We start from the raw sequence: 27,225 nt of genomic DNA on the forward strand, positions 1-27,225 counted from the left end.
TCTAGCAGGGCAATCCTAGTGCGTGTTTATGTGCTGTCAAGTTGGTTCTGATTTATGGTGACCCTGTGATTAATGAACTCCAAAACGCGGTGTTGTTAACAGCTGCGCTCAGCTGTTACAAACTGAGTCAATCTATCTCCTGGCGGGTCTTCCTCTTTTCCTGCGGCCTTCCACTTTTCCCTGGAGTTATTGGCTTTTCCAGTGAGTCTTGTCTTCTCTTGAGGTGCGAAGGCAATCCTAATAGATAAGATGGAGCCCGGAGACCAGGCCCTGTGAGGAAAGGCTGAGGGACAGTGTGTGACTGCAATAAAAAAGGCCAATGCTATGCTGGGGATTATTAGGAAGGGTATTGAAAACAGATCAGCCAATATCATAATGCCCCTATATAAATCAATGGTGAGACCTCATTTGGAATACTGTGTGCAGTTCTGGGCACCACACCTTAAAAAGGATATTATAGCTTTGGAAAAAGTGCAGAAAAGGGCAACTCGAATGATAAAAGGGTTGGAAAACCTTCCCTATGAGGAAAGGTTAAAGCGCTTAGGGCTCTTTAGCTTGGAGAAACGACGGCTGAGGGGTGACATGATCGAGGTTTATAAGATGATGCATGGGATAGAGCAGGTAGGGAAATAGGTACTTTTCTCCCTTTCTCACAGTACAAGAACTCGTGGACACTCCATGAAATTGCTGAGCGGTCGGGTTAAAACGGATAAAAGGAAGTCCATCAGTGGCTATTAGCCACAAGGTATAGATAGGGACTCTGGGGCAAGTGATGCTTGGGGGGGGGGTCAATAGTGGGAGGGCTTCTAATGTCCTGGCCCCGCTGGTGGACCTCCTGATGGCACCTGGTATTTCTGGCCACTGTGTGACACAGAGTGTTGGACTGGATGGGCCTTTGGCCTGATCCAACATTGGTGTCTCTTATGTTCTTATGTTAATGTTCAGTCTGGAGAAGAGGAGGCTGAGGGGGAACATGATGGCTCTCTTGAAGTATCTGAAGGGCTGTCACTTAGGGGCTGCGGTGGCTCAGTGGTTAAGACACTGAACTGCAGACTAGAAGGCCGGTAGTTCAGCAGTTTGAGGCCCGAGTGCTGCATGATGGAGTGAGCTCCCGTCTCTGGCCCCAGCTCATGCCAACCTAGCCGTTCAAAAGCAAGAAATTGAAAGTAGATAAATAGGTACCACTTCAGTGGGAAGGTAACAGCGTTCCGTGCCCCTTGGCGTCTTCAGGCCAGCCACATGACCACAGAAACATCTTCGGCCAGCGCTGGCTCTTTGGCTTGGAAACGGAGATGAGCACCGCACCCCTAGAGTCAGATTTGACTGGCTTTCGAGCAAGGGACACCTTTACCCTTTACCCTTAGAAGAGGGCAGGGAGCTGTGCCTGTTGGCAACAGAGGGCAGGACTCAAAATAATGGGTTTAAATGAAGGGCGGGAAGGTACCGGCTGGATCTTAGGGAAAACTTTTTGACAGTCAGAGTTGTGCAAGAGTGGAATCGGCTGCCCCGGGGAGGTGGTGAGCTTCCCCCTCCCTGGCCATCTTCAAGCAGCGTCTGGACAAACCCTTGTCAGGGATGCTATTTAATTATTTATTAGATTTTTACCCCGCCCTCCTGGCAAGGCCGACTATAGGCTGTTCCTGCATTGAGCAGGGGGTTGGACTAGATGGCCTTTATGGCCTCTTCCAACTCTGTGAGTCTATGATTCTAATTTAAGGTGCACAGGCCTATCGGCAGCTGTTAACCAGCCATGGCTAAGTGAAGCCTCCATGTTCAGGAGCAGTCGACCTCTGAATACGAGATGTCGGCACTAACAGCATCAAGAACTTCAGGGTCTTGGTAGCCACATCGGACAGGCAGTCTGCCTTATTCCTGTCATTTCCGGGGCTGCCAGCCTGTTCACAGTGTGAAACAGGAACTTAGGCGTCACGCCGGAGGGCAGTTCTTACATAGCACAGTGCAGACAGAGCTTTAAATGAATTCAGCTGTACGCTGGGACTGAGAGCTGGAAAAGATTTCAATTTTCGCTGTTGTTTTCGTATGGTTCCTTGGGGGAAAACAGAGGGTCATCTGACTGCAAACGCCATCACGGGACATTCTAAAACGCTGAATAATACAGACTTCTTATGCAATTCATCTGCCCCCCAGCCGTTTTGGGGCCGAAGCATTGCCAATTGTGAATGTGATTTAAAATCCTTTCTTTGTATTCTAGCTTAGGGTCAGACAGGGCGTGCGGGGGGGATGTGTGTCTTTTTAAAGCTGAGGATGTGGGAAAAGAGAGCCGAACGCAGCTTCCTCCCTTTCCTTATTGAGACTTCCAGTATTTTCTCCCGTTCCAATGCCAGAAGTGGGACAGCTAATGGGACAAAGCACACCTGGATACTACCTCCTCTGTCTCTCGTTTGACCCTCAGTATCCCAAAAGGGGAGAAGTGGGGACGATACTCCAGGACCAGTACATATGGCACGCGCAAAAACTGCTTTATACAGAGTGGCGCATCTAACCAACAGTAATCTTCTCTGGCAGGGCACTGGCATTCTGCTCAGGGAAGGCCTTCCCCCAGCTATGCCACCACCTGAGATCTTCTCAATGGAGATGTCGGAGATTGAACCAGAGACCTTCTGGATACAACGTGGGTGCTCTGCTGCTGAGCCACAGCAAAAACGGACAAGCCTGATTCCATCAGGCTGCCCACAAAGCCAGCTCAGGCCCCGGTCACACGAGAGGATTAGGGCCGGGAGAGGGATGGATCGGGGGCGGAGCAAACGGGCGCGATCCCACCGCAACATCTGGAAAACGTTGTGCGCCCGTCCCCGATCTGGCCCTTCCGGCGATAATCCGCACCAAAAAAGAACCACCTACCGAGGTGGTTCTTTCCGAACGGCCGTGGTATCGCCGGCGCATTCTTCCGCCGGCGCATCCCCGGGTCCTGGCCGAACTGCGCATGCTCAGACATGCGCAGTTCGGCAGCCTCCCGTGGCTTCCTCCCCGGTCTCCCCGGCATCTGATCGTGCCGGGGAGCAATTGCACGGCGGCTCACGGGATCTGTATGATCCCGCCGCCGCGTGCCTATTTTGGTGCGGCTTTTAAAAGCCGCACTTTGCCTGTTCTTTTTGTCTCTCGTGTGGCAGGGACCTCAGTTAGGGTTGCCAACTTCCAGTTGGACCGAAAGTCACAGCTCAAAATATCCAAAACATGAACCACCAGAAAGCTGCAAACAAGCCCTACACAACAACTGGGATTATTGTTATTGCATGATAATCGGACAACAAAGCAATTATAACACGTGCAAAGTGCGTAAGAAGTCCGACGGAGTCCTCCGGAATAACAGTTTGTTTTCGACAAGACTTCATCTGAATGGGACCGTATATAAAAGTAAAGTGTCTTCTGTTCCTTATTCATCACTGAATGAATTAACAGTGGTCAGGTTGCTTCATAGGAAACTCTCCTCAACAGTCATACTCAGGGTGGAATGGCTGTAGGCCCAATAGTCATAATGATACATAATGTACTTCAGCGGGGCAATCTGGATGAAAATGCTCGAGTTGTTGCGTAGCGCTTGTTTACAGCATTCTGCTGGTTCATGTTTTGAACTTCCAGCTGGAGATGGGAGATCTCCTCGGATTACAACGGATCTCCAGGCTACAGAGCTCAGCTCCCCTGGAGAAAATGGCTGCTTCGGAGGGTGGACTCTGTGGCACTGTGCCCCACTGAGGTCCCCCCTGTCCTCCCCAGGCTCCATCCCCAAATCTCCAGCAGGGTTCCAGCCTAGATCTGGAAACCTTACTCCCAACATCCTGGCAACCCTAAATTGGACACCCTTGTTGGCAACAGTTGAGATCCCTTACCAGGAGGCGCCAGGAACTGGGAACACAGTTATGAGCAGTGTTCCCGCTAAGCTGAGTCAGTGTGAGCCAGCTCTCAGTTTTTTAGTCTACGGCTCACGTATTTTTGTCTTGGCTCAGGAAGGAGGGCTCCGGAGCAAACTAATTTTTGCAGCAGCCAAATTGCTCACTCACAACTTTCATGCCGGTAGCTCAGAAAGTAGTTTTTTGCTCACGGGACTCCACAGCTTAGAGGGAGGATTGGTTATGAGTGAGCAGTGGCTAAAGGGGGGGGGCTTCAATAAGGGGCAGACCCACTTTGTGTTTCCAAACGCACCGGCAGAGTCAGCTTCCTGCAGTTTTCATGCTCCCTACACCCTTCTCCAACATGCTTCTCTCCATTCACACACACACACACACACACACACACACACACACACCCGGCCCACCACATTTCAGTGCCAACTGTAGGCCCCGCCATGACCTTCAGCATCACCATAGCAACCAAGAGGGTGAGGCCTGTCCTTATCAGAAGCAATTACCATGCTAGCAATAATCACCAGGAAATTGAAGACGGTGTAGGCCGGTAGAAAGAGGCAGAAGCTGGGGAGAGGGGAGGGGCCACACTCGGGTTGCCAACCTCCAGGTGGGGCCTAGAGATCTCCCAGAATCACAATTCTTTTCCGGACTACAGAGATCAGCTCCCCTGGAGGGGGGAAATGGCTGCTTTGGCGGACAGACTCTAGGGCGTTATACCCCGTTGAGGTCCCTGCGCAAACCCCGCCCTCTTCAGGCTCCACCCCCAAATCTCCAGGAATTTCCCAACCTGGAGGTGGCAACTCTAAGAAACACACACACACACAGGTCAGACAGCGTGCTGAGAGCGGGTTATATTTGATCTGGATAATCGCAATCACACTTACCTCCCTTATCCCGACGTCGCTCCCCGGTGTCTACACTACCAACGCGCAGGAGCATGTTTTGGCGGGTTTAAAAAAAATTTCCTCTGTGCATGCGCATAGGCGCCCCTCCGTAGAATGGGGGGGCAAAACTATCATGGTGCATGCGCAGAACCACCAGGGCGACTCAATCCAACCCCTCCAACAAAAGACTTCCCTTTAAAAGTTTGACACAAAAATGGCCTCCGTGAGATCCCAAACTCACCTAAACTCTAAAATAAGTGACTGTTTAAATGTCAGTTTTCTAAACATGGTAGCGGAGCTCCGCCTATGCGCACACAGCCAATGCATTAAAAAAATGGCAGGCAAAAAGCAGAAGCCTCGGGCAGCTTTCGAGCGGGGAGGGGGTTTAAACCGGAAGTGGCTTGACACCGGAGGAGCGATCGCACAGGGGGGAAATGCGGCTTTAAACGGCAGAGCTGAGAAAATACCACTTTGGGACCTGGTAACAAAATACTCCGGGTTAACGCAGTTTTGAGCCGGAAACCAATGGCTGGGGATGGGAGGCAGATGTTGACTGTGTGATCGTGCATATAAAATCCATTTCTGAAGCGTGACGACACCAGATCAAATGGCACATCTGAACGCACCCACATATTATACCTTTGGGCTTGGAACATACACAGGGCCAGGCCCCTTTTAAGCCCAGGCTTTGGGAGAAGGTTAAGTTAAATGTACAGAAGAAGTCTCTCAGGCATGATCGCAAAATGGAACCTCCACATTCAGCTGCAGTGTACCTCGACTGGGAGAAAACAGGAGGAAGGCTATCACTTTCAGGTCTTGTTTCTGATCTTTCCCAAGCCACTGTGAGAAATAACAGGCTCTTGGCCATGCTTGGTAAGGGTACTTTCTGTCCCACCAACATTGCTAATGTAGTCAGATTTCAAACAAAAATGAAGCGGTGCAGTCCTGCAGCAGTGCAGGACCGTACCACTTCAGACTGTACCACTTCAGCATTACTACAGCCAAACACAGACAACATCCAGGGGAGAAAGTTATAGACCTGCTGGACAGTAGTCAGAGTAAAAAAGGGAAGTTCAACAGGTGTGTTTATTCCTTGCTCTGATGTGGAAAAGCCTGACCTGCTGAAATTCTGCCTGCTGAACCGGGAACAAAGCTGTCACTGATGAGGCTACCCATCAGTTAGAGAGCCAGTGTGGCGTAGTGTTTAAGAGTGTCGGACTTGTATCTGGGGGACCCAGGTTCGAATCCCCACCCGTGCCATGAAAGCTTGCTTGGGTGACTTTGGGCCGGCCACACTCCCTCAACCTACCTTACAGGAGCTGTTGTGAGGATAAACTGGGAGGCAAGGAGAACGATTTAAGCTGCTTTGGCACGGGGAGGAAGGCAGGATACAAAAGAATTAAATAAACGAAATGCATAAATAAAAGGATGGGAGGAGGCAGGGAAGGGCATGCCGGTGACGTCCCTGCCAGGTGTTATTGGAGACAAGCGGCGCTTCTGTTTCCTTTCCTGCTGCAGGCATAAAAGGCTGGGTGCGGCCGGAGGTGTGAGGTGTTTGGCCAAAGCTTCCTGCCCTTTGGCTCGCAGCCTGTATGGTCTAGGAGGAGGCATCCGAGCGGATCCGGCACCAGCCCAAGGCATGGCCTATCCTATTCTTTGGTCTACTTCACCTGTTGTCAGCTATGCTTGCCACATGCCGACAGACCCAAAACCACTGTGGTAAAATTAACAATGGCCGCGGGCACACGGGCAGGAAAATGTGTGTGTGGGGGGAAGCGTGGCTGTTTGCCCCGGGGCAAAATAACGTGCGGTTGCGCTAGCAGACGTACCGTGGAGGTCCCATGGTAGGGGGGAGGTGCCGAGCACACCACAATCCTGCGCCACGGCAAAGAAGCGGCATGGCCAACGGGTGTTTTTTTTCTCTGGACACCAAAGTGTGCGCATGCCCCATTGGGTGCTCGTGCGCATCCCATGGACAGTTGGAAAAAAACCCCTTTATACGAGGGGACATGGGCAGGCGCCGGAACTACCACCAGAAACACGATCAGACGCCCGCCCTTGCCTCGCGGTTACTGGAAACTAGTACCTCCGAGGTACTAGTTTTTAACCGTGCATCTTCGGCAGGAAGCCTCGGGTGCGCCACGGGAACTCTACGCTTCCCAGATGTGGCGGTGAGATCGCACCCGGAAAATCCGCCTATCTTCCGTCTCTCTAGCGTGCCTAATGCTCCGTGTGACCACAGCCACAGACACATTTAATAGTTCTATGAGCATCAATTTGTGAAGCTATTAATCTTACAATATGGTAAAAGAATTCAGGCATAGGCAAAGCAAAGTCTTGCTTGCTCCTATTCAAGTACTTGCAATGGAACTGAAAGTAAGTCTAACAACTGCTCTAGTTAGAAATCATAACAAAACTATTCCATTCAGCTTCATGTCTTTCTCCACTCCTTATAACTATGCTTTTTTCAGGAGAATTTGACTATGAAGAAAACAAGTAAGAAACCATACTGTTTTTAAAAAGAAGCTAAACTGAATTGAGAGGTTGACATCTTCCAACTTTATAAGACTTCTTACTCATGAGGAAGATTGGTGAAATGAGTGTAAAAACTGGTGTGCTCATTGAAGATACGATTATGTTGGATTTTGCTTTGCCTATGCCTGAATTATTTTACCATATTGTAAGATTAATAGCTTCACAAATTGATGCTCATAGAACTATTCAATGTGTCATTGTTAATTTTACCACAGTGGTTTTGGGTCTGTTGGCATGTATCTGCACACTGTGACCCCTTCTCTGGCTTTTTTAGCTACGCTTGCCATGGCAGGTGGAAGTGGGGGGGGGATGATGTAGAGTCTGTTGCTGTGCTGGAATCTTAACTTTCGTTTTTCCTTGCTGTGTCTTATCTAGAGATGTAAAATTTCCGGAAATTTTGAAGCTCGGAAAAACCCCCGGTTTCTTTCCGTTTTTTTCCGGGGGGAAACGGGAATTTTCGGAAAAATGGAAAAAAAGGCTACATTAACATTTCTTTTGTCTTTTCTAGATTGAAAGTCATTCTGTTACTTTAGGAACATAAAATATGACTATGGGCATTTTTACTTGGCATGAAATTATCACAACTAGCATATTAAAAATATAGTGTATCCAAACAATTCTTACAAACAGAATACCCACCCACATGCAAAAACAAAACTGAAACTTTTTTATTTTCTTCTGACAATCGCACCTCCTAAAGGAAGAAATGCATCTTGTTCTTGCATCAGAGAGTTCTGTTTGTGACCAAGGACTTGCTTGTCCTCAGTGCACAGAAATTAGATTAATCTGATACCATATATATATATATATATTAGAAATTATTTGGAAAATATTTGAACACTTTGTCTTAAAATATTTTAATCATCATGTTAAAATAAAACGTTCCATAGTCAATTTTTTTTTCTTTTTTCAATTTTTCCAATTTTTTGGAAAAAAAACAAAAAGGCTTCAGGAAAAAAACAGGGAAAAAACGGTTTTCCCCCCGAATTTTTCCGGGTTTTTTCCGGGCCTTCACATCTCTAGTCTTATCTTGGCCTGTGACCTTGGTCCCATGCTGCTGACATTTTTGTTGGGAATGTAGACCCATTAGCTTAGGCGGGCTCCAGCTTCCTCCCTGATTGGCTCAGACCCATCAGGGGACCCTGTTTTGAAGTGTGTATATCTTCTCATTTCGCGGGCTTGCCATTAGTTCCGACACAGATTGTATGCACAGATGAACTGCCTTTACTCTACTCAATAAACTTGAGCCTTCTGAAGGAACGTTGTTGAGAACTGATTGCTGCAGGACTTTAACCCCTGTATTTTTGTAAGCCTCTTTGGGTCCCCCCCCCACACTTGGGGAGAAAAGCACGGTAGGAAAAAAAACCCTGAATAAAAATCAATAAATCTGCGAGGAACCCCCTCCATCGTGCAGGGATCCGTCTCCAGCTGAGCACTCTCTCCCCAAAGAACATTTTGTCTTCCGTTCTAATTGTCATTTGGATTGTATTTCGATTCCCAAGAGCTTTTTTTGGGAACCAATTTTTAGCTGAAAAGGGGGTGGGGGACAAATACAATTAAGAATAAACGGATCATTGCAAGCAAGTTGCACAGAAAAAGGGAGCTCATGAGGCAGATGTTTCCGATCTGGGGAAGGACCGATCCAATCACAGTCCTTCTGTGGTGACTCTTGGGTTGGAGAGGGGGAAGAACAAAGATTCCTGGTGGCTGAGCGTGAGCCACTGGGGAAGACCCAGAGCTGGAAGGGATCCCCAAGGGTCATCTAGTCTGACTCCCTGCACAGTGCAGGAAATTCACAGTCACCTCCCCTCCCCGCTCCCCCAGCAACCCCTTAGTGGCAATTGGCATTACCCTGGGCATATAAGGAGGAGGAGGAAGAGGAAATTGGATTTATACCCCACCCTTCACTACCCGAAGGAGTCTCAGAGCGGCTTACAATCACCTTTCCCTTCCCCTCCCCACAACGGACACCCTGTGAGGCAGGTGGGGGCTGAGAGAGCTCTCGTGAGAACTGCTTGTGAGAGAACAGCTCGGAGAGAACTTGTGACTGACCTAAGGACACACCAGCAGCTGCATGTAGAGGCGTGGGGAATTAAACCTGGTTCTCCCAGAAAGGGCCACGAGAGCCGAGCATTGGCTCATCCCTTCCTGCCCTCCTTCTCACGGTCTGCCTAAATTCATAGTGATAATAATACATTCAAGTTATAGATTCAGGTACATAAAGATAGAAGGTGACAACAACGGGACACATAAGCTTTAATCTGTCTGAGAGATGTTCTCCATTATTTGTGCAAGGTCATAGGTGAAACTGTTATCAAACTCCATGTGAATTGGGCAGCTTTTCCATTGAAGTGCAATTTTTCATACATTATCAAACTATTGGTTAGGAGAAGACGTCTGTCGAAACGGCACTGCATTCTGGAGACTACCGTCCCGTTTTTGTCACCTTCTATCTTTATGTACCTAAATTCATAGTGAGTCAAGAGGTTTGGGTTCAAGCAGCCCCTAAGGGAACATGACAATCAAGATCCAAAGTTGCCAGTTTCCCTTTCATCTGTTTTAACATCCTATCATGGCGAGGGTTTGGTGAGGGAATCTGGGGCAGTGTGGGGGACTGGACAGTGTGTTGAGTTGAATGGCAAGACACGGGTTCAAGTTCCTGCTCAGGCATGAAGCTTCCCCAATGACCTCGGGCCAGTGACTTTCTCTCGGCCTAGCCGACCTAACAGGGTCATGAGGAGGATAAAGCAACGGCGAGAAACATTGCACTTCACGCCCTGAGCCCCTCAGGAACCCTAAGGAGAACCAGTTTGGTGTAGTGGTTAAGTGCGCAGACTCTAATCTGGGAGACCCAGGTTTGATTCCCCACTCAACTTGCAGCTGCTGATGACCTTGGGCAAGCTGTAGTTCTGTCAGAGCTGTTCTTGAAAAAGAGCAGTTCCTGTCAGAGCTCTCTCAGCCCCACCTACCTCACAGGGTGTCTGTTGTGAGGAGGGGGAGGGAAAGGAGTTTGTAAGGCGCTCTCAGACTCCTTTGGGTAGCGAAGGGTGGGGTATAAATCTTATTTGTGTTTTCACTCAGCTTCTTGGCCCTTTTTAAAAAGCAAGTGTCTAGCCTACAAAGACAAGCTGAGCGTGTGAGGATGACGCCGGCTGAAACCTCAGAAGCTACAAGCACGGCAAGGCAAGCTCCTAGCCCTTATGGATGCAGAGATGTTTTAAGGCAGGAACGCCTGCGGAAATCTCGGTAATTGCCGAATGAGGGTCAAAGCGGGTGAAAGCGGGAGTTTCCAGCACCCTGCCTTCGCCGTCGGGACTCGCAGAACCGAAATGAATTATGCAGAGGAGGAGAGCGGATGCAAACGAGGCTCATCTGCATAATTCATATGCGTCACCGAATCGGGACTGCCTTGGCACTGAGTCCCCCCCCCCGGCACTTCCCCCCCCAGCCCGATCTCCACCAAATGAACATAACGATTACCTCGCCAGAACCTTTCAGGACGATGCAAGCGATCCGCCCAAAGGCCCACCCAGTCTCCCGTCCTCCCCCCGGACCATCCCGCGGGGCTCCTCTTACCATGATGCCCGTGAGCAGACAAACGCCCTTCCCGCAGTAAGTGTGCGGCACCATGTCGCCGTAGCCGATGGACAGGAAGGTGATGGAGATCAGCCACATGGCGCCCAGGAAGTTGCTGGTGACGTCTTGTTGGTCGTGGTACCTGCCGAGGAAGTACAGGCAGCTGGGGTGAAATCAAGAGACAGCCGGGCACCTTCCCAGCCCCTGTGGAAGAAGCACCATCGGGGAAGGGCCGCGGCTCAGTGGAAGAGCCTCTGCTTGGCATGCAGAAGGTCCCAGGTTCAATCCCCGGCGTCTCCCGTTAAAAGGACCAGACACTAGGTGATGTGAAAGATTCCCGCCTGAGACCCTGGAGAGCAGCTGACAGTCTGAGTAGAGGCTATAGCCCAGTGCTAGAGGAACTGCTTTGCTTGTAGAAGGCCCCAGATTCAATCCCCACATCTCCAGTGCGGATCTGGTAAGAACATAAAATCCTAGAATCACAGAGTCAGAAGGGGCGCTACAGGCCATCTAGTCTGACCCCCTGCGCTCATTGCAGGATCAGCCTAGAGCATCCCTGACAAGTATTCGTCCAGCCGCTGGTTAAAGACTGCCAGGGAGGGGGAGCTCACCACCTCCCCAGGCAGCCCATTCCACTGTCAAACAACTCTGACTGTAAAAAAGGTTTTCCTAAGATCCAGCCGGTACCTTCCTGCCCTTAATTTAAACCCATTCTTGCGAGTTCTCTCCTCTGCTGCGGACAGGAACAGCTCCCTGCCCTCCTCTAAGGGACAGCCCTTCCGATACTTCACGAGAGCCATCCTGTTCCCCCTTCAACCTCCTCTTCTCCAGACTGAATATTCCCGAGTCCCTCAGCCTTTCCTCCCAGGGCTTCTTGGTCTCCAGGCCCCGGATCACCCTCGTCCCTCTCCTCTGCACCCCGCTCCACTCTGTCCACATCCTTTTGGAAGTGAGGCCTCCAGAACTGCACTCAATACTCCAGGTGCGGCCTGACCCATGCGGTGTACAGCGGGACTAGGACATCTTGCAATTTGGATGTTATGCCTCTGTTGATACACCCCATGATCGCATTAGCCTTTTTTGTCAACGCATCACACTGGCTGCTCATATCGTTAGGAGAGCTTTGCTAGATCAGACCGTCTAATCTAGTAGGTGATGTGAAAGACCCTCTGCCTGAGACCCTGGGGAGCTGCTGCCAGACTGAGTAGACAACACTGACCTTGATGGACCAAGGGGCCTGATTCAGTATAAGCCAGGTTCATGTGTGTACAACTTTTCAAAAGGGGGGGGGGGATTGCATGTTTTTAAAACGACACATCTATTCTCCTTCAGAAAGCTTATAAAGCAGAGGAGCCTGGTTTCAAAAAGTAAAACCAAGTGGAAGTTGAAGGGTTAAACCCTCTCCCGCCCACCTTGCACAGCCCCAAGGTAAACTGAGGCTGTAAAAGTCTGCCATCCACATGAATGAGAGGCATGAGATGCGTTTCTTGGATTAAGCCCTAAAACGGGATCCAAACAGCACTGGTTTGGGTGCAGTTTTAACCCTTCCACTCCTGGATTTTCTAGTCCGGACAGTAAAATCTAGGATTACAACAGCACAATATCCAATGATGGCTGGATCTTGGAACATGAATCCCGCCGTAAACACCACGTGACAGATGCACCTTTAACAAATCACTTTTTAACCATGAAACATACTCCAGAAGACTTAAGAGTCTTTGTACTTAAAGAAATTAAAAACTACCCTTATAATAGGGTGGGTATCAATAAACTCTTACATCAACAGGAGGCACGCTATATTTTTTTATTTAACACCTTGGAACCAAATGGTTTGAATCAATATAATGATTTATATTTTTTGTGAATTACTGCATGTATATTCTTTTAATGTAAGGACAGAGTCTCAAAAAACTTATTTCTAATACTGATGAATGGCTTCTAATGGAGGACTAGGTCCCTTTAATTAGCCACTCCTATTGTGCTCCATATAATTATGCAAGGTTAAGGAGAGACTGAACGTGCTTTTCACTTTTGAGGAAGCCTTGAGCTCACTAAGAGAGACTTTTTGCAGCGTTCATTGGTGAAATTTGGATAAATATTTTGGGTAAGAACTTTTCACTTTCTTGAGACTCTGTTCACCATGAGACTGCTAGTACTGTAACCTATTCTGTTTTTGCTACCTGTTATGTTAGTATTTGGCAACCTTGTGGCTTGGGAATATCTGTTGAACTCCCTGAGGAAGACACTGAAACAGGAGGATATCCGGACCTCTGCTGGAGGAAGACTGAGCACTAATTCAAAATAGACTTTAAGGGAGCCCTCCCTCTTAAAACTTTTGTACAATTAAGGAGGACTGGCATTAATAAAGGGGTTGTGTGATATCTTTTGTGATACATAATAAGACAATACTTAGATGTTTGGATATATGATTCTTTCTATGTGTTAAGTTTTATATGCAGGGCTTTTTTTGTTAAAAAAGGCCCAGCAGGAACTCATTAGCATAATAGGCCACACCCAACAGCAGAAACTTATTGCCATATTAGACCACACCCCAATGCCTTGCCTGGGCGCCCCGCGGATGCCAGCCATTGGAGGGGAGGGGAGGCAGTTTAAACTGCCTTCCCTTAGCTTGCCCAGGCGCCCCACGGCTGCAGGGAGCCTGGGCAAACCAGCCATTGGGCAGGCTGGGGAAGGTGTGGGGAGGCATTTAAATGCCTCCCCGATCCTTCCAGGGCCCCCCTGGCCCCCCCGCCTCAGAGTCACTGGGGGGGGTCCGCTCTCCAGGCCTTCCCTCTGTAGCCACGCACGCAGAGGTTTTGGCTGTAGTGGGCGTGGCCAAATCTGAAGCCAGCTGGAACTCCGTTCCTGTGCGCTCCTGCCCCAAAATAGCCCTGTTTATATGATAATTAATACAGTGGTGAATCATTTATAAGAAATGTAGAAAAAATAATATATCAATGAAAAAATATATAAAAATTACTTGAGATACTCTGTGATCATCTGCAGCATGGTATTTGTTGATTTTTGGATCCTCCCTAAGGCATGAATGATCCTGGTCAGGGCATTTTCCTCCAGAAAAAGGGCACAGATGGCAAAGCAGTCTCAACTGGTCACATGACCTCTGGGTTTCACTAATAATCAATAATCATCGCATGCAGGGGTCTTTTGGGGCCGGAGCGGGCCGGAGCGCCGCTCTGGGAGCCCAGGAGTGGGCACAAATGGCGGTGGCGGCAAGCCCTGCCCCAGCTCCCCGCCCCCAAGCTCCTTCTGCCTAGAGCCGCGTCGCATAGAATACAGTGGAAAGATCGCGCTGCCACTACGGCGCGACTCCAGAGAGAAGGGGCTTAAAGTTTAAAAGCCCCTTCTCTCGGGAGTCGTGCCCTCTCCATTGTATTCTATGGGCCATCAAATAGAATGGAGAGATCGCTCCGCTGCTTTGCTCCCCCCCCCCCCCCCTGTGCGAGGTTGCTTGAGAGCAAAAAAAGCAAAAAACGGGGGCGGGGTGTCTTGAAGATGCCTCCCCCCTTTTTGCTTCCCCTTCTGACATCACTTCTGGTGATGTCAGGGGGTGTGGCATATGCTAATGTTCCATGCTAATAGCTCATTAGGTATGCTAATGAGCTCCTGCAGCTCTTTTTCTATGAAATGACCCCTGATCACATGGCATTATATGTAGAACAGCCAGGAGATATGAAGATTTCCTGGCAGCCTTAAGTTCTAGTTCTTTTAACACGTTGAGCTAGACTTATTTTGGGGGCTGAGACAGCTCCAAAAGAGCTGTGACTGACCCAAGGTCACCGAGCTGGCTTCTTGTGGAGGAATGCAGAATCGAACCCGTTCTCCAGATTAGAGTCTGTCACTCTTAATCAGTATGCCACGCTGCCTCACTGGATTTCTTGCACTTCCAGAACTTCTAGCTAGATTTTGGGGGCTGAGAGAGCTCCAAAAGAGCTGTGACCGACCCAAGGTCACCCAGCTGACTTCTTGTGGAGGAATGCGGAATCAAATCCAGTTCTCCAGATTAGAGTCCGCCACTCTTAACCACGATGCCATGCTGGCTCATGGGATTTCACTATTATTGGCACTCCCAGATCTTCTTGGGCATGCGTAAACTGACTCAGACCTTAAAAGGAAGCGGCACTCTGTCAAACATGAGCTGGTTTCAGGCTTGGAAATCAAAACTTCTGGATCAGGCCTGGAAACCAACCAGGGTCCAGTGTGGCTACGTGGCTATGAGGACTTCCCGGAGGTCTATTGTGGGAGGAACTGGAGACAGGCCCACCAAACAGCCCCCTCCTGCACCGACCCTTCCTTCTCTGGTAAGTCGCCACCGCAGTGCGGGTAAAGGTGGCCAGACTGACAGGAGACGGGTGAGCGCGCGCTACAACCGGCGTCAGCTTCCCAGCGCCCAACAAGAGCCTGACAGGTGTTGAAGGGCCGCAAAAAGAGCGACGCCGCAACCCCAGTGAGCTGCCCGCCAAGCTCCCAAGGCGATCACGTACACCCATCACAGAGATGCTACGAGAGCAGACCGACAGCTGAGCAGTCGGCAGCAGCATGGCCAGAAGTGACCCCGGAGGGACTCGCGTGTTCCGCTTTTGTGTGAAATGGGTCCTTCCCAACAGAGGGTGCTTTCTGCTCTCTGGATAAGAGCAGTTGTCCCAGGCTGGTGCTGCAGCACTGAATTGGAATGAAGGGCTTTCCCTGGGGAAGGGGAGGCGCCTTGGCTGGGGAAGAAAATGCAAGAGTCGGCGTGGCGTAGTGGATACAGCGTTGGATCCTGGGTTCGAAGGCCCACATCCACCATGGAAGTCTGCTGGTTGACCCTGGGCCCATTACAAGCTCTCAGCCTATCCTACCTCACAGGGGTGTTCTTGTGAGAGAATGGAGGAGGGGGCGAACACTACTGTAAACCGTTTTGAGTCCCAACTGTAGAGGAAAGCCAATTGCAAAGAAAATTGAATAAAAAACCTGTGGGACAGTTTGGTGTAGTGGTCAAGAGCGCGGAGTCTTATCTGGGAGAACAGGGTTTGATTCCCCCACTCCTCCACATGCAGCTGCTGGTGTGACCTTGGGTCACTCACAATTTCTCTCAGAGTCATCCTCTCAGAAGCAGTCCTCAGAGCTCTCTCAGCCCCACCTACCTCACAGGGTGTCTGTTGTGGGGAGGGGAAGGGAAAGGAGATTGTAAGCCGCTCTGAGACTCCAAGTGAAGGGCAGGGTATTGATCCAATCTCTTCTCTCTTATTTTCTCTCTTCTTCTTCTCTTCCTTTTTTTTAGGGGGGGGTATTTTGTGTTGTGTGTGTGTGTGTTTGCATGTCTGCATGCATGCCTGGAAGTCATGGATGACTTCTGGTGGCCCCACTGGGGCTTGGAGGCAAGGGACGTTCAGAGAGGTGACTTGCTATTGGCTATGTCTGCATCCAAGTATTCCTTGGAGGTCTCCCATCCAAGTACTTGCCAGAGTCGGCCCTGCTTAGCTTCCATAATCTGACGAGATCAGACTTGCCTGGACTATCCACGTCAGGGCAATGAGAAACTTTTCCTGATAAATAAGGAAGCTTTTAAAAAAGAAAGAAAGAACTGTTTTTAATCTTATCTAAATTGCAGGTGGCAGGTACTGTCTCAGAAGAGACATTCCTACTTGAACAAGGCATTCTCCATGTGCCCTCTCACGCAACACAGAATGCCTCTGCTAACGCACACAACCAGAGCACACGTGTGCTCGTTCCTGAGAACCAGTTTGGTGTAGTGGTTAAGAGAGCGGACTCTAAACTGGGAGAACCGGGTTTGATTCCCCACTCCTCTACATGCAGCCAGCTGGGTGACCTTGGGTCAGTTACAAGTTCTCTCAGAGCTGTTCTCTCAAGGGCAGTCCTCGAGAGAGCTCTCTCAGCCCCACCTACCTCACAGGGTGTCTGTTGTGGGGAGGGGGAGGGAAAGGAGATTGTAAGCCGCTCAGAGACTCTTTTGGGTAGTGAAGGGCGGGGTATAAATCCAATCTCCTCTTCTTCTTCTTCTTCTCTCCGAAACAGCGACACCCATATGAAGATGTATGTAGGTTATTAGAATTCATCTGCCCTCTAATTGGGTGAGAGCCTTACTGAAAATTCCGCACTGTGGCTTAGCCAATGGGATCCCGGTCACGCCTTCTCCCCAGAAAGAAAGGATGAGAAAAGCTCTGTGTTCTTGGAAAGCCAATCCCTTTCTCCAGAAAGGGGCCCTAGAGAGCATCACGCTCCTCCCTATGGAGTGGGCATCTTTGGGCAGGTGCCAGGGCTGCCTACCAGCTCCAGGAACCCCCCACCCCTACGACTCTTTGCTGCCCCTGCCTGCCTGGCTGGTCTCACGGGGAGGCTCAGTTCCCGCCCAGCCGGAATTCACGTTCCTGTCCAGCCATGAAGCACACTTCGGCCGGTCACTCTCTCTCTGCCTCGCCTACCTTCCAGGGTTGTTGTTGCTGGGGGGGAGGAGAAGAAGAAGAGGAGGAGGAGGAGAAAGAGATTGGATTTATACCCCACCCTTCACTCAGCGTCTCAGAGCGGCTTACAATCTCCTTTCCCTTCCCCTCCCCACAACAGTCACCCTGTGAGGTAGGCGGGGCTGAGAGAGCTCTGAGAGAAACTGCCCTTTCAAGGACAGCTCTGAAAGAACTTATGACTGGTCCAAGGTCATCCAGCAGCTGCAAGTGAAGGAGTGGGGAATGAAACCCAGTTCTCCCAGATTAGAGTCCGCGCACTTAACCACTGCACCAAACTGGCTCTCAAGTGTGACACGCTCAAATGTGACGTGCTCGGAGGAGGGCAATAGAAAAACGTAACCGACCGATAGAACGAGGAAGCAGAGAGGGGAGTGGAGAAGGAAGGGCCATGATGCAGCAAGGGTGGACTGGGCCGAGAAGGAGAGAAGCAGTGAGTGGGGCAGGAGTGAGAAGGTAGACTCACTTGGGGCCGGGGGCCCACCAATGGCTCTTGCCCCAGCCCCACACACACACAATTCAGAACCACCAATGATCAGCCAGTGGTAATTAATTAATTACTGTATGGCAGTGTGTGTAGGATAGCCATGAGATCCTAAGATTGTCTGGCAGCCAGAAGTTCTAGCTAGGTTGCGAGCTAGAGCTGCTTTTTTTAAGGCAAGAGATGTTCCAATGGTGGTTTGCCATTGCCTGCCTCTGCCTCACGACTAGAGATGTGAAGGCCCGGCAAAAAAACCGGAAAAATTCGGGGGGAAAACAGTTTTTTTCCATTTTTTCCCTGAAGCCTTTTTTGGTTTTTTCCGAAAAATTGGAAAAATTGAAAAAAGAAAAGAAAAAAAAATTGATTATGGAACGTTTTATTTTAACATGATGAATTTAATATTTTAATTCAAGGTGTTCAAATATTTTCCAAATCATTTCTAAAAAATATATATATGGTATCAGATTGATCTAATTTCTGTATACTGAGGACAAGCAAGTTCTAGGTTACAAACTGAACTCTCCAATGCAAGAACAAGATGCATTTCTTCCTTTGGGAGGTGCTATTGTCAGAAGAAAATTAAAAAGTTTCAGTTTTGTTTTTCCATGTGGGAGGGTATTCTGTTTGTAATAATTGTTTGGATACACTATATTTTTAATATGCTAGTTGTGATAATCTCATGCCAAGTAAAAATGTCCATAGTCATAGTTTATGTTCCTAAAGTAATAGAATGACTTTCAATCTAGAAAAGAGAAGAAATGCTAATGTAGCATTTTTTTCAATTTTCCGAAAATTTCCGTTTTTTTCCGGGAAAAAACGGGTTTTTTTCCGAGCTTCAAAATTTCCGGAAATTTTACATCTCTACTCACGACCCTGGTATTCCTTGGAGGTTTCCCTTCCAAATACTAGCCAGGGCCGACCTTGCTTAGCTTCTGAGATCTGACGAGATCGGGCTAGTCTGGGCTATCCAGGTCAAAGCAGCCAGAGCAGTATTGCAGTTGGTGTCAGACTGGGATTTGGGAGACTTGGTTTTGAATCCCTGCTCTGCCATGGACGCTTGCCGGGTGACCTTGAGCCCGTCTCAGCCTAACATACCTCGCAGGGTTGTTGTGAGGATCAAATGGAGGAGAGGAGAATTAACGCTGATTGGAACCACCCTCAGTGCGGCCTTCTTGGATTACGGCCTAAGGCAGGCAGGTGGCGAGGGACAGATATGGGACGTGAGACCACCTCGTGGGCTTCTGCTGGGCCTATGAATGGGCAAAGGTGAAGTTGGTAGGGAAGGTTCAGGAACATGATAAAACTCAATTGGGAGGCGTGGTGAACACGCTGGAAGACAGAGACATAATTCAGGGAAATCTGAGCACACTGGGAAGCTGGGCAGAGATGTGAACAAGATGCAATTCAACAAGGGTACGTGCAAAAATGAACAGCACTCAAACTGGATGGGGGAGACACTTCCAGGTAGCTGTGTGTGTACGAACAAGAACTTGGGAGTCTGGGTGGACTGTAAGCGAAATATGAGCAGTCAGAGTGATGCGGCGGCAAAAGAGGCCAATGCGATCTTGGGGTGTATCAACAGAGACGTCACATCCAAAATGCAAGATGTCATAGTCCCGCTGTCCACGGCTTGGCCGGGCCACGCCTGGAGTACTATGTGCAGATCTGCAGGCCTCACTTCAAAAAGGACGTGGGCAGAATGGAGCGGGGTGCAGAGGAGAGCAACGAGGATGATCGATGGCCTGGAGACCAAGAAGCCCTGGGAGGAAAGGCTGAGGGATGTGGGCATGTTCCGTCTGGAGGAGGGGGAGGGGGGGACATGAATGCCCTCTTGAAGTATCAGAAGGGCTGTCGCCTAGAGGAGGGCTGGGAGCTGTTCCTGTCGGCAGCGCAGGACTCACAATGATGGGTCTAAATTACAGGTGGAAAGGGCTGGATATTAGGAAAAGATTTTTTACAGTAAGAGGAGCTCGTCAGCGGAATTGGCTGCCTAGGGAGGTGGTGAACTCCCCCTCCCTGGCAGTCTTCTAGCAGCAGCTGGACAAACACTTGTCAGGGGTGCTCTAGGCGGATCCTGCATCGAGCAGGGGGTCAGACTAGATGGCCTGTATGGCCCCTTCCAGCTCGATGATTCTATGTTAAGTCACCCCGGGTACTGGCTGGGAAGAAAGGTGTGGTATAAACGAAGTAAGGAAGTAAAAAAAGGTCCTGTCAAAAAGTCAACCACCCCCAAGCAGAAAAGGATATACAGTTCTGAGTCCCCTGGCACAACCTTTCTGAAGAGGTGAGCCGTGGCTCACGAAAGCTCCTCCCCTACCACCAATGTTGTTAGTCTTGAAGGTGCTGCTGGACTCTTGCTCTTTTCTACTGCTACAGACAGACTGGCACAGCTCCCTGTCTTGGCAGGACACTGGCTTGCCAAATCTCTTGCTTTAGAGAATCACTTTTCTCTCCTTTGGAAAACTGTCGTTTGGAATACTGTGCACAATTCTGGACACCACACTTCAGAAAGGATATTATAGCATTGGAAAAAGTGCAGAAAAGGGCAGCTAGAATGATAAAAGGGTTGGTCAACTTTCAGAGAAAGGTTAAAGCGCTTGGGGCTCTTTAGCCTGGAGAGACGACGGCCGAGGGGTGACATGATCGAGGTTTACAAGATTATGCCTGGGATAGAGCAGGTCGAGAAAGCGGTACTTCTCTGCCTTTCTCACAATACAAGAACTCGTGGGCACTCCGTGAAATTGCCGAGCAGTCGGGTTAGAAGAAAAGATAAAAGGAAGTCCTTCTTCACCCAAAGAGTGATTCACATGTGGAATTCACTGCCACAGGAGGTGGTGGCAGCTACAAGCATGGACGTTTCAAGAGGGAATTGGATTTACATATGGAGCAGAGGTCCATCAGTGGCTATTAGCCAAAAGGTATAGATATGAACTCTCCGTCTGGGACAAGGGATGCTCTGTCTTCTTGGTGCTTGTGGGAGGGGGGGGGACTGTGGGAGGGCTTCTAGTGTCCTGGCCCCACTGCTGGACCGCCTGATGGCACCTGGTATTTTTGGCCACTGTGTGACAGAGTGTTGGACTGGATGGGCCACTGGCCTGATCCAACACTGGCTTCTCTGATGTTCTCATGTTCCCTTATGTTCTCATCCTAATGCATAAGAAGACCAGGGGTGGGCACAGGTATTTACCACCAAACCTTAGAGGTGTGCCCATGAGTCCTCTACAATCGAGTCGAAGGCCAGCTGTGACTCGAGAGGACCCATCCAAAGGTCGCAAGGAAGACGCAGCCCTCGCCTCCTGGACGTGGCTTCCTTTCCCAAGCTACGCCCTTCGGCCCGATCGTTAAAAAGGCAAAAAGCAGATGGCGTTTTTGGCAGATTCCTCCCAATCAATTTATCCAACACTCTCCAGTCCTAAGTCTCTGAATTGTGTGTGTGGGGGGGGGGGTTAAATTGAAAAAGGCAAAAAATTTCCAGTCCCCCACATCTCCTCAATGCAGAGAGAGAGAGAGAGAGAGAGAGAGAGAGAGAGAGAGAGAGAGACTAATGAAATAGAGGAGCATAAAAATGAAATATTATGCGTGCATAGACGCAGATGCAAAGAAACATTTTCAATGCTCAATTGAAGCATGGCTGTTCTCAGAATTGAGTTTTGCAAAATTTGCAGGGAAGTACACGGAGTATCTCCTCTCTCACACACACACACACTTCTCTCCACTAATCAATCTCGAACCCTGTGTTTTCCACGCTAGGACTCAATCCCCAATATGTCTTAATTAAGAACAATCCATTTGGGAAGAACGCCAGGATATAAATGAAGTAAGAAATAAATAAAACACAATCACTTTTTTTTTTTTAATCCTGACTCGCCTCTAATGATTTCGGGGAAGAGTACATGGTGCTCCATCTTATTCTCACAACCGCTCCGTGAGATTGGCTAAATTGAGAGAAAACGACTGGCCCAACCTCACCCAGTGAGCTTTATGGCTGGGAGAGGATTCGAACCCAGGTCTCTCCAGTCCGACTGTTCACTAACACAACATGCTGGCTCTCCAGAAAAGCACCGGCACCTTGAAAACTAGACTGGACGACTAGATCCAGGTTCCGATTAATGCCCTGAACTGTGTCACTTTGATATTTAAAAACTCAGCTTCTGAGACACATAGTGCTCCCTCCTGTGTAAGTTTCTGGGGTAACACAGAACTCTGTTTCAGGTATGCTGCCTTTCATCTAGCTGCTTAAGGGACTGGTCTTCACCCAGCAGGTCTACAATTGGGCTACAGCAAGCCTACAAAGTGGATAGGGATGTCAGCTCGAGGTTGGGAAATTCCTGGAGATTTTGGGGGTTCAGTTCGGGGAGGGGTATAATGGCACAGAGACCACCTTTCAAAGCAGCCATTTCCTCCAGGGGGACTGATCTCTGTCACCTGGGGACCAGCTGTAATTCCAGGAGATCTCCCACCTCCACCTGGAGGTTGGCAACCCGAGGGGTGGGGTGTCAGAGTGGAGAAAACTGAGCTAGATGAGCCAGATGAGCTCAGGACATTCATGGGCCGTAGAATCCGGACCACCGCTCCCAAGATATTGTGATCTTATAGAATACACAGCCACAAGATCACGGGTGGACCGCCAGTTAAATATGAGCTGCCAGTGTGATGCAGCGGCAAAAAAGGCTAATGCGATCTTGGGGTGTATCAACAGAGGCATAACAGCCACATCGCGAGATGTCATAGTCCCACTGTACGCTGCATTGGTCAGGCCGCACGTGGAGTATTGAGTGCAGTTCTGGAGGCCTCACTTCAAAATGGACGTGGACAGAATGGGGCGGGTGCAGAGGAGAGCGACGAGGATGATCGGGGGCCTGGAGACCAAGAAGCCCTGTGAGGAAAGGCTGAAGGACTTGGGAATGTTCAGTCTGGAGAAGTGGAGGCTGATGATGGCTCTCTTGAAGTATTTGAAGGGCTGTTACTTAGAGGAGGGCATGGAGCTGTTCCTGTTGGCAGGAGAGGACTCGCAAGAATGGGTTTAAAATAAGGGGCAGGAAGGTACCGGCTGGATCGTAGGAAAGACTTTCAGCAGTGGAATCAGCTACCTAAGGAGGTGGTGAGCTCCCCCTCCCTGGCAGTCTTTAAGCAGCGGCTGGACAAACGCTTGTCAGGGACGCTCTAGGCTGATCCTGCATCGAGCAGGGGTTGGACTAGATGACCTCTATGGTCACTGCCAACTCTGTGCTTCTACGATTCTCAGATGCCGGCACAGAAGGCTTTAAAACAGACAGAGACCAAATTCATGCAGGAGAAGTCCACAAAGGCTCTCGCCTGCAAAAACCAAATGGAACCTCCAGGTTCAGGAGCAGTATACCCCCGAGTACCAGCACGGGGGCCAGAAGCAGGGGAGCCTTTGACTTCCATCCCCGACTTGTAGGCCTTCCACAGACGCCAAGGCTGTCCACTGTAGAAAACAGGACACTGGATTCGATGCACCCTTCACGAGATCTGGCGGGGCTCTTCTGACCTTACAGAGATCCCCTTTGGGCTGTCTGCGTTCTGCCGAAATGCCGCAGAACTGTCTGATCCTTAAAAAAAAAAAAAAAAAAAAAGCTCGCCTGTAATTCCCCAGGCTGGAAGAGCAGCGAGACAGGCGCCGAAACGGAGGTCAGAGTGTCACTCGGGAGGGATGGCGTTGCTAAGAAAAGGTGTTTCTGAAAGCAACAGCAGGGCAGGGGATTTGTTATCTAGGAAACCTCGCTCTGAAAAGGTAAAAAAGAGAGAGAGAGAGAACAGGTTTCCCAGCAGCCTTCCTCGGGGACCGAACTGTGCCCGCGTGCCTTGTGTGTGTGTGTGTTTGCCGATGAAAAACCAAAGCAGGGAACAGCTCCCAATATGGGAGAGAGAGAAAAACTGCGTTCCCTCTGCCAAGCGGCAGGAAGCTGGAATCGGCTAAGTTGGGGCTCGACGTTCCTCCGAAGTTTCCAGGGCGGCTCCCGCTTGCCTGGGAACCCCTGCTCCCAGCTCTGGGGGAACGGAGGGGCATTAATACTCTGCATGTGCTCAAGGGCACCCTTGCTGACAGCAGCGCTCATTTCGAAGCCAAGCATCCCCTCCCCCCCAAAACCCCCCAGTATGCCCCCAAAGGTACTGAAATCCTTGGCTGAACCCAGAGATGCTTTCTCTCCCTTCTGAAATCCTCTCCAGAGGAAATGAAGGTTCTTTGGTCAAAGGCAGCAAGAGACAGCCGATTCAGCAGGTGGCGCTCTAGAGTCGACTCTGAAGCAAAGCTCTTATTCGGCTTTTTTTTAAATCATAGAATCATAAATGTTAGAGTTAGAAGGGACCTTGCAGGTCATCTAGTCTAACCCCCTGCACTCTGCAGGAGCATAGCCGAAAGATAGCCCTACAATATACCCGAAAGATGGTCGTCCAGCCTCCGCTTGAAAACGTCCAGCGAAGGAGCATCCACCACCTCCCGAGGCAGTCTGTTCCACTGCTTGACCACTCTTACAGTTAGGAAGTTTCTCCTGATATTTAGTCGGTATCGACTCACTTGTAATTCCACCCATTAGATCTAGTCTTGCAATCCAGAGCAAGAGAGAATAGATCCGCTCCATCTTCTACATGACAGCCCTTTAAATATTTGAAGACTGCAAACGTGTCCCCTCTAAGCCTTCTCTTCCCCAAGCTACACATACCCAACTCTTTCAGCCTTTCCTCATAAGACTTGGATTCCAACCCTCTCACCATCCTGGTTGCCCTCTTCTGGACACGCTCGAGCTTGACAACACTCTTCCTAAAATGTGGTGCCCGAAACTGAACACAGTACTCCAGGTGAGGCCTGACCATAGACGAATAGAGCCGAACTACCAACTCACGTGATCTGGACACAATGCTGCTGTTAATGCATTCTAAGATTGCATTAGCTTTCTTCGCAGCCGCATCACACTGCAGGCTCATGTTTAGCTTGTGATCAACCAGAACACCTAGATCCCTTTCACATGAGCTGCTGTCAAGCCAAGTCCCTCCCATTCTATATCTGTGCCTTTGATTTTTTTATACCTAAGTGTAGGACTTTGCACTTATCCCTATTGAAATTCATTTTATTTGCCTCAGCCCACTGCTCCAGCCTATCTAGATCATTTTGAATCCTGACTGTCTTCCTCAGAATTAGCAATCCCACCCAGTATCTCAACCCGGGAAGATCGTAGAATCATAGAGTTGGAAGGGACCTCTGGGGTCATCTAGTACAGCCCGCTGCATGATGGAGGAAATTCACAACTATCTCCCCCCTTTCCTAGATTTCAGAATATAGGGAGTGGCCAGCCTCTCAGGAGAAGCCCCGAGTTTACATCTGGTGGGAAGCCAATCCCTTGACCCACACTATGTTACGCCATCTCAAAAGTGAGCCTCGTGTTCTGAGGCTAAACCATGGGAGGACCCTGAAATCCGGTTAGAGGGCCAGGGTAGGGCTGGAGAGTCCCAGGTTCAAATCTCTAAGAGCCCACTCTAACCCTAACCCAGGGCCAGTCACACCCTCTCTGTTTCTTGGAGCCTAGCTTTGATCTGATCGAATTTATTACAGCAAGAGCCAGTAAAACAGTACAATTCTGATATAAGAAAGATTAAAGCAGTAATAACATAAGAATAGTATAAAAACATTAACAAGAGAAATTTAATAAAATTAGTAAAATAAAATAATATTAATCGGAGAATCACACAATTTTTTTCAGCTAAAATAAGTTTACGTTTCCTAATAGCTAAGCAACAACATTTTGCAACGGTGTTAAGTCACTGAGCTCTGAATGTCTTCTAGGAGGAATTTACAAAGGACTTCTGGCCTAAAGTTAAGGTAAGACTCCAGAGGGCTAAATCTAGACAGAAGGGGTAGTATAAGATGGTCTCGTTCCTCCTGATAGACTCTGCAGAACAGGAGGACATGAGTAACTGATTCCACCATATTAGCCATGCATGGGCACATACGTTCATGCATTGGCACTCGAGTGAATTTACCTTGCAGTACAGCTGCAGTACTGCATCATATTCTCTTCCTCCAGTTTATCCTCACAACAACCCTGTGAGGTAGGATAAGCTGAAAGAGAATTCCATGGCTGGGCAGAGATTCTGAACCCATGCCCCCCAGCTCCTAGTCTAACACTAACCACTACACATTACAGCCCTTAAATCACACCATGGTCTACCACAAGGACTTTCTATCAACTGGGCCGTGATTCCCCCAGAGGAACTCAGTTCCAAGTCCCCCCAGAGGAACTCAGTTCCAATTCATATCAGGACTGCAGCATACTGGGAGAGGTTCCTCATCCCCCCACCCACTCCGTACCATTTTCCTGAATTGAAATGGTCCCTACCTCATTAGGTTGTTGTGATGATAAAATAGCAGAAGAGACAACTTCACGTGCCAGCCTGAGATGCTCAGAGGAAGGAACAGCAGATGGAGCAACCCCTGACAAATCCTCATTTGATTTACACTCTGCCCACAGAGCATTCTGACCAGAGACATGCACATTTAGATGTATAACAAAGTGATGGCCACAGGCATAAACAGCTTTGGAAGGGGATTGGACAGATGGAGGAGAGATCTATCGGTGGCTACTTGTCATGGTGACTGAAGGGAACCTCCACATTCAGAGACAGCCAACCTCTGAATCCCAGAGCCAGGAGGCAACATCAGGGGAAGGCTTCAGCCTCTCTGCCCTGTTGTTGGCCCTCCAGAGGAACTGGTTGAGGCCACTGTGTGAGACGGGATGCTGGACTAGAGGGACCCTCACTGGTCTGACCCAGCAGGGCTCTTTTTACATTCTTATGAGGGGAAGGCCTCAGCCTCTACACCCTGTTGTTAGCCATCCAGAGTAACTGGTTGAGGCCACCATGTGAGACGGGATGCTGGACTAGATGGACCCTCATGGTCTGACCCAGCAGGGCTCTTCTGATGTTCTTATGAGGGGAAGGCCTTAGCCTCTCTGCCCTGCTGTTGGCCCTCTAGAGGAACTGGTTAAGGCCACTGTGTGAGACGGGATGCTGGACTAGATGGACCCTCACTGGTCTGACCCAGCAGGGCTCTTCTGATGTTCTTATGAGGGGAAGGCCTCGGCCTCCATGCCCTGTTGTTGGCCCTTCAGAGGAGCTGGTTGAGGCCACTGTGTGAGATAGGATGCTGGACTAGATGGACTGCTGGTCTGAATCATTCGGGTTTTTCTTATATTCTTATTAGGGGAAGGCCTCGGCCTCTCTGCCCTGTTGCTGACCCTCCAGAGGAACTGGTTGAGGCCACTGTGTGAGGCAGGATGCTGGACTAGATGGACCCTCACTGGTCTGACCCAGCAGGGCTCTTCTGATGTTATGAGGAGAAGGCCTCGGCCTCTCCGCCCTGCTGTTGGCCCTCTAGAGGAACTGGTTGA

General features: G+C 49.5%; 1 protein-coding gene across 1 annotated transcript in view; it reads right to left on the reverse strand.

Annotated features, from left to right (window-relative positions):
* Positions 1–27,225, reverse strand: part of KCNN3 (potassium channel, calcium activated intermediate/small conductance subfamily N alpha, member 3) — a 206,874-nt gene that overhangs the window by 81,036 nt on the left and 98,613 nt on the right. The window contains exon 4 of the mRNA XM_015419135.1: positions 10,859–11,000. Within this exon, the coding sequence (XP_015274621.1) occupies positions 10,859–11,000 (142 nt within the window). The remainder of the gene's footprint in view (positions 1–10,858; positions 11,001–27,225) is intronic.

The sequence above is a fragment of the Gekko japonicus genome, unplaced genomic scaffold, assembly GCF_001447785.1.
Source record: "Gekko japonicus isolate JY-2015 unplaced genomic scaffold, Gekko_japonicus_V1.1 scaffold25, whole genome shotgun sequence".
Classification (NCBI taxonomy): domain Eukaryota; kingdom Metazoa; phylum Chordata; class Lepidosauria; order Squamata; family Gekkonidae; genus Gekko; species Gekko japonicus.